At 36.2% G+C, this 15842-nt stretch overlaps 1 protein-coding gene across 23 annotated transcripts in view; it reads right to left on the reverse strand.

Annotated features, from left to right (window-relative positions):
• brsk2b (BR serine/threonine kinase 2b) overlaps positions 1-15842 on the reverse strand; it is a 271162-nt gene that overhangs the window by 118575 nt on the left and 136745 nt on the right. For all 23 annotated transcript variants that reach the window (XR_012382651.1, XM_073907278.1, XM_073907280.1 and 20 more), the window contains exon 2: positions 9171-9265. Coding sequence is in view for 22 of the 23 variants with exons in the window: in XM_073907278.1 (XP_073763379.1) it covers positions 9171-9265 (95 nt within the window). In the remaining variant the exon portion in view is untranslated. The remainder of the gene's footprint in view (positions 1-9170; positions 9266-15842) is intronic.

Raw genomic sequence — 15842 nt, forward strand, 5'->3', positions numbered from 1 at the left:
GAAATAAAAGTAATTAGCAACTTCTGGAAGGCTTTTGGAAGTGCAGAAATGGCTTTCTTATTCTTTTAAAAACAGTTAAGTAAAACAAAATCCTTAAAAGTTGTTTTCCACTGTCTCTGCTTAACATACAGTATAGTGTGTGTGTACACTGGCACTCATCCATAGCTTGACTTATCTCTTCTCTGCAGGGGTGCAACATGTCCCTCCTTCTCTCCTGAGCAACACTGGGCTTGCTTTCAGAAATGTTAGCTTTCCCCTCGGGACCCGTCTGGATTCGACACTGCATGCTGAGGAAAACTTTCACTCCCACCTTCCCCTGGGTCATTTACCATTAACCACCCAAGACTTGATTAAACCAATGAATGATACCTTTCTGAAATGTTTACCAGGACCCACTCGGCAGTGTCAGGAAGCCGTCTTTCATTAGACGGGAATGATGTTTAATGCATGGTTTGTCATAAATAGTTTCGAGTGGCCTGCCTCAAGGGGAACTGAAAGATAAGCAAACTACTTAGCATTTTAGAACTGCTTCTTTGCAAAATGCACTGGCCTGCTGGAGAGACAGTGAAATAAGCTTTGTTTTAAACTACCAAGGCAGACTGTATTATTATTAGTACTATTATTATTATTATTATTATTATTATTATTATTAGTAGTAGTAGTAGTAGTAGTAGTAGTAGTAGTAGTAGTAGTAGTAGTATTAGTAGTAGTAGTAGTAGTAGTTAGTTTCTCATCAAACCATAACCAATAAAATGCTCTAGTGTATGACATGCTCTGCCCCCTTCAAGATGCTTCTTATTTGCTTTTCATTTGATGCACTTGAGCTCAACCACTCTCACTGGCAGAGCGGTGATAAAACAAAATGCTATTAGCTGTTTTTTCTAAAGGGGAGGATCTCCCACCCTCTCTTCATGTTTTGATTGAGATTATGGCATCAACATTGAATATAACTGTACCTTTCAAAGCACTTCACAGAACCTTTAAATATTGACATATAAGCCACCATATGAGCCAGAATCATTAATAAACAATTTAAATTTATTCTGATGTAGAAAGCTTTCTATACTATCATCTCAAAAACATTGCAATAATTACATGCTTTGTTTCCAATGAGGACTTAGAGAAACTTGTACATGCTTTTATCAGCAGCATGATGGATTACTGTAATGGACTCCTCACCGGCCTTTCCAAAAAGACAGTCAGACAGTTGCAGCACATCCAGAACGCTGCTGCCAGGATTCTGACCAGAACCAGAAAATCAAAGCACATCACACCCGTCCTCAGGTCTTACACTGGCTCATAGTTACATTCAGAATAGATTTTAAAGTATTATTACTTGTCTTTAAATCACTAAATGGCCTAGGACCTCAATACATTACAGATATGCTCACTAAATACAACCCTAACAGATCACTTAGATCACTGGGATCAAGTAAATTATAAATTCTAATAGTTCAGTCAAAACAGGGTGAATCCGCCTTCAGCTACTGCGCCCCCACAGCTGGAATCTGCTTCCAGAAATGATCAGATGTGCTCCAACATTAGGCACATTCAAATCAAGACTGAAAACACATCTGTTTAGCTGTGCCTATACCAAATGAGCACTGTGCTACATCCCACAGATCACACTATTATGTCTTTCTTTTCTTTTTCATTTTTCTATAACTTGTTTTAACATATTTTAATCTGTTTTTATTTGTTTGTAATCATTTTTTGATCATTCTTTATTTTCTTGTTTATTTTATTCCTGTTTATGTTAAGCACTTTGAATTACCATTGTGTATGAAATGTGCCTTTATAATTAAACTTGCCTTGCCTATATAAAGTTTTAAAATGAGACTCCAGTACTGCTTGACTTAGGCCATTTTAGATACAGAATTTGTCTAGTTCTAGTGTTAAAGACATCTATTTTTAAGCCAACATCACTGTGCACACACACACTAACATCTTCCCCTAGTAAAAAAACACATTGCTGCGAGGCATCTGCAGCACATCTCTGAGGTAAAGTAGGCCGAGGTCACCTCCTGACATAACCCTCATTAGTGTGACCGCAAAGTAAGTCAAAGAGCTTCTCTCTTCATGTCTGAAAATGTCAGAGACGACTTCATTAGTTCAGGAGGGGCCAGGCAGGGGCTGCGGAGATCTCTGCGAGGAGCATGTTCTCAAATGCCAGGCTTCTGTTCAGTGCATGCCATGACCCAACACACAACACCATCTCTCCCTGGGAGAAGACATGAACACACACACACACACACAATGCATGCTGCACACACAAACAAAACCTGACACGATCACCATGGGTTCTGATTACACACATGCACACTCTTTCTTATACTGTGTCCCAGTGAGAGCACACACTGACAGGAAGAACCGAACCACTGTTTTCAACACACAGACATGCATGCTAACAGCTGCACACCGGCTCCACGCTATGCAAATGCCAGCCAACGTGGGGTTTGCTGGAGGCTGAGGAAGGAAAAGAAGAAGAATGGAGAAAAAATAAAACACACAGAATGACAGGTGACCTCCTGCCAACTGTCTAAAAATATGCTAATGAAGTCATTATTGTTTATTTATTCCTTCAAGACTACAATGAGGATGCACATGGCAAGCAATGGCTGGGAGACCATCCAGCGAGTTAAACTGAACTTAATTGTAGTTTAAAGTCAGCTTGAAATGCAAGCCATGATCATACTTTATTATCTAATGTAACAAATATTAAAGTCCACATAATAAAAATACACAAGTTACATATGACATAAAAGTTTAAATTTGGATTTTTTACATAAAATACAGATCATAAAAGCAACACATGAAGTTTTTAAAATATTTCCCAAATGATGTTTAACAGAGCAAGGAAATTTTCACAGTCTGTCTGATATATATATATATATATATATATTTTTTTTTTTCTGGAGAAAGTCTTATTTGTTTTATTTTGGCTAGAATAAAAGCAGTTTTTATTAAAAAAAAATTAAATAATAAAAAAACCTTTTAAGGTCAAAACTATTCGCCCCTTTAGGCTATAGTTTTTTTTTTCGATTGGCTACAGAACAAACCATTGTTATACAATAACTTGCCTAATTACCCTAACCTGCCTAGTTAACCTAATTTACCTAGTTAAGCCTTTAAATTTCACTTTAAGCTAGAAGTGTCGTGAAAAATATCTAGTCAAATATTATTTACTGTCATAATGGCAAAGATAAAATAAATCAATTATTAGGAATAAGTTTATAAACCTATTATGATTAAAAATGGGCTGAAAAAATCTCTCTGCTAAACAGAAATTGGGGGGAAAATATAAAGGGGAGGGTTATAATTCAGACTTCAACTGTATTTCTTTTTTTTTTTAACCATTGAATTTTTAGATATGCATATGTTTGCATATGGTCCAAAAATCCAAATATGAACTTGTATATCATATAAGTGATATGCAACCCAGGCTCATTCTGATTACGTACCCTTATGTACATTTCTGGAAAGTACCAAATAAGTCCCAGAGCTACATTTTTTGCAGTTTTTGTTTTCGCAAATCCACCAAAGGCCGCTGTGTACACTTTTTCAGATCCCAAATTTCTCTTTCCCTAAACCCAACCGCTGTTTTTTTTTTTTTTTTTTTAAAGCAATCCAGAAAAAGAAAAGCCCCCTGATTTTTACCAGAATTTCAGATTTTACCACATCCTCATCCTGTTATTTACTTGTCTATCTTATTTTAAGATTTTGTTTCACCTGCTTCCTGGAATCGTTCTTCACCAAACTCCACTCTGCATCTCAAGTTCTCCAATATACATGGCAAGCTACTGGACAAACTAGTAACAGTGGGAAAGCCCTCCATGTGGAGGTAAGCAGTCAGCTGATAAGCACCAAAAGGAACAGCGTCATACCACTCCAAAGCATTCATTTTAAAGATGAAATGCAGCCATACGTACTTCCGGCTACATAATTCATGAGCTCCAGAAATGTATATAGCACGTTTTCAGAATGAGCCTAGGTTGGTTATTTGTAGGCATGGGCCTACAAAGATTCTGATGGTATAACAACCTTGGATAAAAATATCACAGGTTCATGGTATTGTGTTTACTGTATCATAAACATAAAAATAGTTTTGTTGGCGCCAACAGCCTAGTGGTAAGTGTGTTGACGCATTGCACCCAGGTGCTTGCGGCGACCCGAGTTCGATTCCCGGCTCGAGGTCCTTTACCAATCCTTCCCCTATCTCTGCTCCCCACACTTTTCTGTCTGTCAATCTCCACTGTCCTATAAGTAAAGGTGAAAACCCCTAAAAAATAATTATAAAAAAGTAATATGTATAATGTTTTTGACTTTTGTACAATTGATTGCCTGCAGTGTTGTCTCCACTGGGGATTACTTCTTGTAGCTTGCTGTAATTAGTGGAAATGAGCAACAGCTGTATCTGTGTGTGAATGTCCAGATTTTTGTCAGCTGTAGTTGATGGATGCAAAGGTGCTGGGAGTTGTAGTTCGATAGAATGTAATCTCTAACAGAGAAAACACAGCAGGCGATTACAACAACTATATGTCTAAGAAGTAAAAAAAAAAATATATATATATATATACATTTTATGTTTGTTTGTTTGTTTGTTTTGGCTTAAAATATCAGTTTAGTATCATGATTGTAATCATCGAGAGTACCTCAGTGTGTCATTACACCTCTAATTAAAATATTGGTGTCTGGGATGATTCGGGAAAGCTAATTTTCGGTTTTGTTTTGTATGCCAGGAGTTTATAAAAGGTAAATGATTGTTGTGAATAAATAGTGATTATAAATGTTGAAACAATACACTCAGTTGAATCAAGCAGTGGTTTGTACCCAGAAACAGTATTTCATGCGTCACGTCTCTACAAGCGGATTGCTGCAATCACACCCAATGACTTCATGATGCTTTTGAATCTTGGAAATCATGGGAAATTACACCACAGAGAAGATTAGTCAAGACTTTTGGACTGCACAGATTACTGTCTCATACTATTGCCGCTGATTCCTGTTGTCTGCAAAATCTCTGATATATTGACGGAAGTGTACAGCATCTAAAACCGTTTTTACTATAAGCCTATAATTTTCTCACACCACATCCCTCCCCAAGCCAATCATGTCAGGTTTCCATGCCAACAGCCCCTGAGAGAAGCTAAAATAAGCAGGAGATACAATAGAATAGCTTACAGAGTGACCTTCAGAGGAGTGCGACTAACTATCAGTCATGGAGGCGGCTTTACTCCGACTTAGAATCAGACCGCATCTGCTTGTTTTCTAAATTATACGGCTTGGCGAGGAAAGTAAAGTAAGACAATGAGAAACACAAAAGCATGCATCCACAATCAAACTCCCAGAAGACCTAGGTCTATTTCCTGCAGAGAACCAATTTCCACTGTAGTCCAAACACCTATGTGTGAGCAGGGGGGTCTGGGGACTGCATGTGGACCGGATGTCTGTATAGCCCATTCTCACATCCAATTTCAATGAGGAACCAATCAGCCCATCTAAATTACTACTGCCCCACAATCCACCAGGAGTTAATGAGCCATTAACCATTTAATGAAATCCATATGATGCTGAATGGACTCCAAGAGGAAATTACAGTGACTGGGTCAAAAGTTGAGGTGACTTTTATGTAAAAGCTTACCGAATTTATAAAGCAAAAAAGCTAAATCAGCACCTTCCTAGGCTCATCTTGTCTTTTTTTATTTAAAAAAAATGTAATAACACAGTGGCGGTTTGACACAGTCAATTATTCACTCAGTAAAGCCAAGGAAATATGCTGACTTACAGATAATGCTATAAGAAACACCCAGGCATGTGTGACCACCGAAAATGTACAGCACAAATTGTCTTGTCATTGTTTTTTTCTGGGTAGTTAACTTGTTTTCCAGAAAAGTTATTACATACTGACAAAAGTTGGCACTTAAGTGAAACACACAACTTATACTGTAGCAGGGGCACATTCAATATCAGTTGTCCATAATGTTTTTAAAGGTTTACACCTAATGTTGAAAACTAGTTTAATCTCTAATGCTGTCATTTATACACCATCATTTCCATACAAAAAATAATATGAAAGTGTAATATTCAGCTGTAAGATTATAAAGAAAATTGTGTTGATCACACAATAGCATATAAATCACATTTATGCATTAACCTATGATTATTGCATAAATTCAGGCTAAATCGCAATGTTTTTGGCTTAAAATCAAGATCATGATTTTCTGACGATTCTGTAGATGCAAAATAAAGGTTATTATGAGTTGGCTGTTTTTATTGTTATTTCCCAAACATGTGGTAAAACAATAATAATAACATTAGCCCTATGTAGGTCTACTGTTGGTTAAAATGCTACCTTGTATAGACCAGGGATCAAAAAACGTGTTCCTGGAGGTCCGGTGTCCAGCAGATTTTAGCTCCAACCATAATCAGTCACACCTGAACAAGCTAAACAAGGTCTTACTAGGTATACTTGAAACACCCAGGAAGACGTGTTGAGGCAAGTTGGAGCAAAACACTGCAGGGCACCGGACCTCCATGAACGAGATTGGTGACCCCTGGTATAGACTTTGAATGGTGGACTTGAACAGACCTTAAATTTGTCCTGGCTGCACAGTAAAGTGATGACATAAGATTCAGACAACCTCATTAGACAATTTTTTCACTGGTAAAATGAGACATTTATCAGATTCCCTCTTGCATTCTATTCTAGTGTCACTGTTAATTATTTATTTTCATGCACAACACTCTGTGTGGCTATGAAAAATAAAACATTTATAAAACAAATGCTTGTCATAATCATAACTCTAAAATGCGAAATGATTATTTAAATTATATCAGGCTTTTGGTTTCACTTTTACTGCCGAGTGTGCTCATCTAATGGCTGCCATCACAAAAAACATACATGCAAATTATCTTTCCCTGCGGCTCTCAAACGTTTGCCCTCTGCAACAAACTGAATGTTATTTACAACTTTATTACCTGTTATTCACATCATATGCAGGTTCTGTTCACTTATATGCAGGCACGCGCATGTCCCCTCAGTAGTAAACAAAAAGTGCGTCAGGTCACTTGTCATTTCGCAGCCGCAAATACATCATTACATTAAGACAGTAATGACATTTTTGGGTGAATTATACCTTATAAATACAGTATGTGACATGTTCAACATTATTTGGAGGTGTCCATGAACGTAAAACAATGCAAAAACTTGTACAACCTCCTTTATGCTTATCCCGAACTTGAAAATATAATTGGCTGAATCGTATGCTAAGATCCGCGGGTCGAATTGAGATTGTAATCTTTTTTGATTAATCATGCAGACCTACATTAACCTCATGATATTCTGTCAAAGAAAATTCAAGACAGACAACCTGCACTCAAAAAATGCCTTTTCCTGCTTGTTTAAACTACTTATTTAAAATAAGTTGAAACAACTGGCACACCGATCAAAAAAAATAAATAACTACATGTCACAACGACACGTACTGTAGCACAAGCTTTGTGATTGGTCAGTTTGGCATCAGTGATGAGGGTGGATGGTGCGAAGAGCCGCGTTTTGGGTAATGTGTGCTTTAATTAAAGTTGTCCAGCATTGATATACAATAAATACCTATAAATAGTAGTAGTAGTGTGTATTTACTTCAATTATTTTAAAGTCAGGTAGTGCACCCTTCATTCAAAAAATCTCTGACTTGTAATATGTGAGCATATTTACTGTACGAAACTTGTCTGTGAACTATGAGGGCAAAAACATGAAATGAAAAAATAAATAATCGTGCATTAGTTGTAATCTAGTTAAAATGTTCAATTTATAGAGATTTTAATTTTAGGCCAAATCGCCCTGCCTTACCCTATATAGTGCACTATTTGATGGAGCAGCCATTTGTGGTGGACATTATGAATTGCATCAGTAAATCTCACAATGCATCACAACGACGAGTGTACAACCAATGTAGACTCAAAGGTTAGAGAACACCCATATTGCACTTTGAGAGTTGCGCACCAAATTAATTTTCACATCTGTCCACAGGATGCCATCTACAGTAAAACCAGTGTAATTTTTTATATAATTTATGGTCTAATTGTAAAATTAACATTTGTATACATGACATAAATCATAAAGCTATTAGACAGCTCAATAAGTGTTCATTAACTATCACAGGTAAGTTAATAATCGAATCTGTCTGAGGGATTTATCAACCTGCACAAACAAAACGGCATCCCTTCTGGCACTCGTTTTCATTCACTCCTTTTAAGTGGACCATATTAGTAGTCTAATGTTGGGATGGGGGTTGGGGGTGATTTCCATTACAGCCTGAGAGAGTACAATTTTGTGCGCACACAACAGCCATTGTTACATCAGGCATGTCATCTGCAATTTAGGATTTGGCCAGTAGCCTAAAATTTCCCTCCACCAGCCTTTTCACAACTTTGTAATCAGTGGAAACAAATTCACGATCAGTAGAAACAACCCCAAATGTCTCTGGACTTTAATTTTATTTCTTTACAAATAGAGCTAATGGGGAATGAAGTTCATTCTTGGGGAATTTCTCCCAAACGTCCAGCTTTTAACAAACAAAGAGAAGGAACTTTTTATATCACAAGCCATGCACTCTATATGAAGTAACAAACAGGACGCCGCTTTCCTCAAAAGACCAATTAGAGGATTACAGAAGGAGAGCTGACAGCAACACTGGATTCAAACCGGATAATGAACAATTAGAGATAACCTCAACTGAACTCCTACTAATCAATGTCCAGTCTGATAGTGGTAGTTGCTGCTGTGGGCCAACCGTGTAACTGTGTAATGCTTTCATATACTCAAACAATCCCCTGACAGCAGTTCAGCAGCACGGTGACAGCTGCCCGTTTCTCCTCATACACTCTTTCATGTTTTGCTGCTGTGGAAGCAACACCTCGGCGTAATTAGGACAGAAATGGTGCTGACACACATAACAAATGTATATTATTGTGACAGGATAAGCTTTGTGAGCGATCTAAATAAATGTAAATGTTCTAACTCGCCTATCATAGTGTAAGTGTGATGTAATTGACAGATTTGGTACTTGGAGCAATCTGAAATCCACTTTCGATCCCATTACAGCTCAGTGTAGATAAAAACTACTCGGTTTACTTCATGCGGTACACTGAAAAAAACAGCACAGCCTTACCTTCATCAACACAGACTCGCTGAGTTTCTCCCGGTTTACAATTTTTATGGCAACTTTCTGACATGTGACACAGTGGATCCCCAGCTTCACGAGGCCTGGAGCGAAAGAGAAGAGAGAAGAGAGAAAAGAAATTCCGTCAACAAGCATAAAAAGTGCATCAACCAAAAAAAGCACTTAGATGATAAAAGGCTAGTCCCAGCGTGAGTTTCATTCCGGCAAAATGAGAATTCTCCCTCTAAAGCCCCCCGGTATCCATAATGCGATACCCACGGGCACTTTTCATGTCGCAAAGTAAATGTCAGAGAACATGCATAAACACAAACAAGGCCAGATCAGAGTCGGATCCCCCTCAATGGCTTTTTTTTTTTGTCATATTGACGATAAAAGACTGTCACTTCGCTCAAAGGCTGACACGGGCGCGAATATATATCAGCAAGCATATTTGGCTAAATGCCACATCCGTGCATGCTTTTATTACCCCTGTACATTTTTCAGCATGCCTCTGCATATCAAACTGTTGATTTCCCGGAAGGTTTACCCAGGGGGCAGAGGGGATATAAAGAACTGACAGCTCTCTGGATCTCTTTTGTATGTCTGTCGTTAAAGCCCGAATGGCATCTCGCGCCACTTTCACAACATGTCATTGATGTTGTATCACAGGAGAGGACGCAATCTAGACCCTGATGCCGGACTCGAGGGCACAGAAAAGAGTGTCCGGGGACCCGATGAATATTTCAATATATGGCGTAATTACCTTGAGCTGACATGAACGCGCACACAGACAAGTATAAAATGCCATATGGCTGCTAATGCAATCGAGAGTCACTGAGCAGAGCTTTCCAGGAAGACAAAAGCCTATAGATGCATACAAAGATATCTCTGAGTAAACAATAAGAAAGAAACAATGATTTCTGATGACCTAGACAATACATTCACTCAAAGGTAAAATATTGTGAGATCATAAGTAATTTACTAAATTACTTTTGTTCAACTTTGAATGAAACAGATTCTAATTAGAAATCTTAATGTTTCACTTAATCCGATATAAAAATGCACTTTTTATGAAAGATATAGTAATCTATAATAAAACAAAAAGTGCTCAGGGGTAGCTTAAATAATGTGTCGGTGCTCTTTGGGTGAGGTATTCATCAGAATAAACAGCAAAAATCAATCCAAGGCACTTGAAAAATGTGGAAAAATATTAAAAAACTTTTACTGACACGGCTATTCCTTAAATCAGGCGCAGTTTTAAAAAAATTGCCATGTCAATAAGGAAAGATCTAGTAGTTTTGATTTTTTCAGTGTTGTATGGCTAGATAAACAGCAGGACTTCCTTTATCAGTCAGCTTTATCACCATCTGCAACATTTAGCTAGTAAACCGCTTTGTTGGTCCATAAACCAGATCAATACTAACCAGCCTAAGGGCACATGACATGTTAGAGAGTTTACAATACACAAAACGGGAAGCCTTATAAAACGTAAGTGACATCTAAAGGATTTATTGAGTTGCGGTACTGTCTAAAAATATTATACTGATTTCACATGAATTAATGCAAAATTAATACAAACTAAACAATAATAAGAAATAAAGTAAACATATAACTTTCCATTTGTTTACTTTTCCAGTTGTCATTTTATAATTTCATGCCACACAGCAATTTCCAATCTAATCTTTCATTCATTCATTTTCTTATTTACTTCAGCTTAGTAACTTTATTAATCTGGGGTCGCCACAGTGGAATGAACCACCAACTTTTATAGCATATGTTTTACGCAGCGGATTTCCTTCCATATCTAAACTAACACTAGAAAACACGCATAGATTCTTGCATTCGCACATGTACACTACGGCCAATTTAACTTATCCAGTTCAACTATACAGCATGCCTTTGGACTGTGGGGGAAACCTGAGCACCTGGAGGAAACCCACGCCAATACAGGGAAAACATTCAAACTCCACACCGAAATGCCAACTGACCCAGCCCACCTTGACTCCATTTTTAAAGGAGTAGTTCACCCAAAGATGAAAATTTACTTTTATTTTTATTTGCTATAGCCTTCGTTCTCAGGATTTTTATTGTCTGTGCCAGTGGTGCGTATTGAAATGGGAGAAAAGGCTTTTAAATATGCAGCACCTTTTGCATGCAATAACCTCCAAACAAAGTAGCAGTTAAAAAAGTTAGTTTCACTACATGCTTTTAAAAAGATTTTAAATTGGCTTTTTTAAATAAAGTTTTTAACTACCATATGCTATGTTACCATCCAAAAACGTAAATTATATTTATGCTCAAGTCTGGAATATCACATAAAAAATGTGCAAATAAAGCAGCGTTTCCGTTCAACGAGTCAAAGAGAACAAAATAGTCATTTCCTGATTAACTAGGGCCAAATATCAACAGTTAAAATCAGAATTTGCTGCTGTAGGAGAAGCTGCGTCAATCTTTTCCTTATTTACTGTAATAAATTACTTTCACCCCAGAAGACGATGTCGACACACAAAGAACACGCTCTTGATTCTGGAGGTCATTAATAATATATTAACACTAATGCTGAAATGGTTAAAGCGTTTAAGAATGACCAAAACAAAATTTTAGACATCTTCAGATGTGGTCAGCCTGTTGGTTTGTCCATTCACACATTTTATCATTACATGATCTCTTATAACAAAGTCACAAGACTTTTGTAATGTGCATTCTGGAATTTGTTCGGTAAAAGTGTTTCCATCATAGTTTAGGCGCATCTTTTCTTATCAAATGAAAATTTTATCCTACTCAGTTATGTGCATAAGTTTTTTTATGCATATTTTTAACATTTATGTGCATCTTGGAATTACCATTAATCGTTTTGTTACACGCATATCCAAAATGCACATAAAAATAGGTGGGTGGAAACGTAGCTATTGTATGCATGTCTTGATAAATGAATGATGTTACCTGTTATTTGCTTTTTGTTTGTATGTTTGTTAAACCCATGTGAACTCTATACTGCCTATCTTGGCCAGGATATTCTTGCAAAAAAGAATTTATAATCTCAATGTGCTTTTCCTTGTAAAATAAAGGTCATGATAATATTTTCTAAACCCTTAAGTGGTTTACAACTGTTTTTAATACTATTGAACACGAGAAGATATTTTGAAGAAAACTGAAAACCGGTAACTGCTGGCTTCTATAGTAGGAAAACAAATACCGAAGCCAATGGTTACAGGTTCACGATCTTCTTTTTTGTTTAACATAAAAACAAAGCCAAACAGGTTTGGAACAAGTAAAAAGTAAGAAAACTGTGACAGATTTCCCTTTAATTACACTTACTTACTTACTTCAAGAGCCATTTATATCGAAATTGATATTTAACCGCAGAATGGTGGATTTTTACAAGGTGGGTCATTACCCCAACGCTCAACCCCCAACCTGGACGACCAGGACATACTCACATACACTATGGATAATTTAGCTTCACCAATTCCCCTATAGCGCATGTCTTTGGACTTGTGGGGGAAACCGGTGCACCTGAAGGAAACCCACGTCAACACGGGGAGAACATGCAATCTTCTTACTGTGAGGCCACAGTGCTACCCACTGCACCACCATGCCAGCCCTTTAATTATATTAAGTATACATTGGAATATTTATTTATTCATGATATGTTGTTTTCTGGGGAAGGGGAGGGCAAAGACATGTTTTCTTCATTCATTAGAGCTCAAGTCTTTCGGTTCATAATTATGTAGAGAGGTCAAAATAATCTAAACTGAGAAAGCTGAAGCTCTCATGCTAAAATGCACTGCAGGTTTCAGTAATTCTCTTAAATCAATCTTTCTAATCATTACAGTATACAACATAGCTCTCTAACAGATGACAGCGAGAGAAACCATGGAAACCTGCATGAGCACAATTAATCAAAGCTAGGCTAAAGTTAGGCTAGCATGCTTCGATTTGTGTTCTCTGCAAAAAAAAAAAAAAAAAAACATGGATGAGTCAACGACGTCTGAGTTTCTCATGCAAGTATAAACAACCAGTGTTCTTGTCATTTGCAGAGAAAAACAGCACTCGCCCGTAAGAGATTTCTCAACTAGCACTTGACACACAAGTGCTAACTCCAAAAAACAAAAAAGTTAGGTTACTGAGTAGCAAATGTTTGTGTGTGTGTGTGTGTGTGTGTGTTATACAGCTAAAGGCAAAATGTTATTAAAAAAAGAACAAACTGTAATATAGAGTTGAATGAGTTGAAGTGGTGCTTGATGTGTAAGGCACCAAAGTTTAATGGGTTTATTCAAATATGAATACCAATACACTGCTTAAATTTTTATCCTTAGTCTAATAATATGAAGAACATTTTGTGAATCTATTATCCACACAACTGGAAAGGTTTGCGGATGGTAAAGATTCTTCATGGAGCCGCAGATACTGTACCAATAAAACCCCTTTGAAAAAGTCTGTTTTTGTTTGCCGGAATGTTAATATTTAATTTAAAAGTTTATATTTAATTTAAAAGAGATTATTAGGATAAAACATTGTGGCCCTTTATTTACAGAGTAAAATGTGTCTTTTATGGGGTAGTTATACATTAAGTACTGAATAATAATTTAACTGTGAGTATTTTACTGCTATTTTTGCACATATGTAGCCATAACAAAATGTTACTAAATTGGTAATGGTTAACATAATGCAATATTTTTTAAAATGTAAAAAAGTATAATTAATTAAATGTGAACTATTTTTTTAGCAACGTCGGTTCTCAAAGTACAGGGTTTTTTAAAGTCTTCTTTAAAGCATTACAACCAGTAAATTAAACCAATCTGCCACAAAGTGAATCTATGGTGGCTGAGAGAGCTTAATGTGCTGCAATTTAAGAAATAACGTTCAATTACAAAAAATACCAGCAAATTAAGAAAAGATCTTCATCCGTTTACCAGCACGCATGCTGCAAATCCTCACAATGCAAACACTTTTTTAAAAAACACCCTGCATTTTCACACAATGCAAACAAATTAACAAAATGTGCTGCATTTTCTCACAACACAACGGAAATATTTCAAAGAGACCCTAAAACGTGACAGACCCGGCTATTTAGGTTATGATTATTAAGGCTAATATATACAAAAAAAAGGGAATCAGGATGCTAAAATAAACAAACAAAAAACTTACCTTTTAAAGATCACCTACAATTTCAATGAGCAATAGTCACGACACATTGATGTTTTGGGTCCCCTTGAAACATTTCCGGTGTGTTGCGTTTTTTGCATAGTGAGAAAATGCAGCGTATTTTATTTTATTATTGTTGTAAAGATTTGCAGCACGTGTCCTGTCAAATGGAAGATCTTTTCTTAATTTGCAGGTATTTTTTGTGATTGCATGCGTTTACTTAAATTACAGCATGTTAAGATCTCTCGGCCACCGTATGAATCACAATATTACAATCTTTGATTTGAGGCATAGGAAAACATTGGTAAATCTAACCAAAATCTGACTTTTTAATGTAAAATAATTGTAATTTAATGAAGAATATTAAATGACACATGGATAATAAGATTATCAATCAATAAAAATTACTGATTAATAAATTCATTTAAAGTTGAGAGGAAAATTGAACACTTTTTACTTATTTCTCAAATATTGCTATGATTGGTGCAATTTCCTGTACAGCATCATGGGTAATGTAGTTTTCTACACATATTCTACTATTAAACGTGATTGTTTACAAAATTAGGTTAAATTATTTCAAACATACTGATATTCAATAAAAGCATATGCAGTTCATTAACAACAATAGTTTTGTCTGTAAAGGTTACCAGAAATTGATTAAAATGTATTTCCCCATAGAGAAGATGAATGATGTTTTTACTTCCAGAACCTGACTTTTACACTCTACAGCTTGTCTTTTCTTAATTTCTCTTCAAAATTTGCTCTTCACATAATAGTAGGCCTGTGCAACTTCAGGATATATATCATATGGACAAAATAAAAAGTCTGTCATTCTATATTATGTTCTATCGTTTATATTGTGGTGTCGCAAAATACATTTTTACAGTAATACTATTTCATAATTTACGAGTGTAATATTACATGCAATTATTAGGATGCAGACAGAAACATGAATAACAGCATAGTTATGAAAATGCAATGTGTACATTTTGCATTTTATGTAGCAATTTTATTTTGGACCAGTAATCATTTGTTTTTAAAAAGTCTTTTGATATTTATTTAATATTTATACATTCTTAAGCAATCATTTGCCCTGAAGTTCTATATAAAATGACCAATATGATAACATATGAATGATTAGATGGTCAGGTAAACACTTTGAAACGTAATATATATATATATATATATATATATATATATATATATATATATATATATATATATATATATATATATATATATACATACATTGGGTGTATATAGTGGGTGATATATCATATCACCTACCCCTACACAATAGTAATCTGAAAGGGTGCAGGTTTGATATGCAAACACACACACACACACACACACATACAACAGTGTGAGATCATGTTCTCATGGTTGAACAGTGGATCTGCTTCCCCGGAGGCTCAGCAAGTGTCCTCGGAGGCTTTCCTCATCCTGACGCTGCAGGGGCTCAACAGATCAATAAGTGGGAGTTCATCAGTTAGAGTGAATTGCCTGCTGGTGACCTTCAGCAATAACATGCAT

The sequence above is a fragment of the Danio rerio genome, chromosome 7, assembly GCF_049306965.1.
Source record: "Danio rerio strain Tuebingen ecotype United States chromosome 7, GRCz12tu, whole genome shotgun sequence".
NCBI classification, from domain to species: Eukaryota; Metazoa; Chordata; class Actinopteri; order Cypriniformes; family Danionidae; genus Danio; species Danio rerio.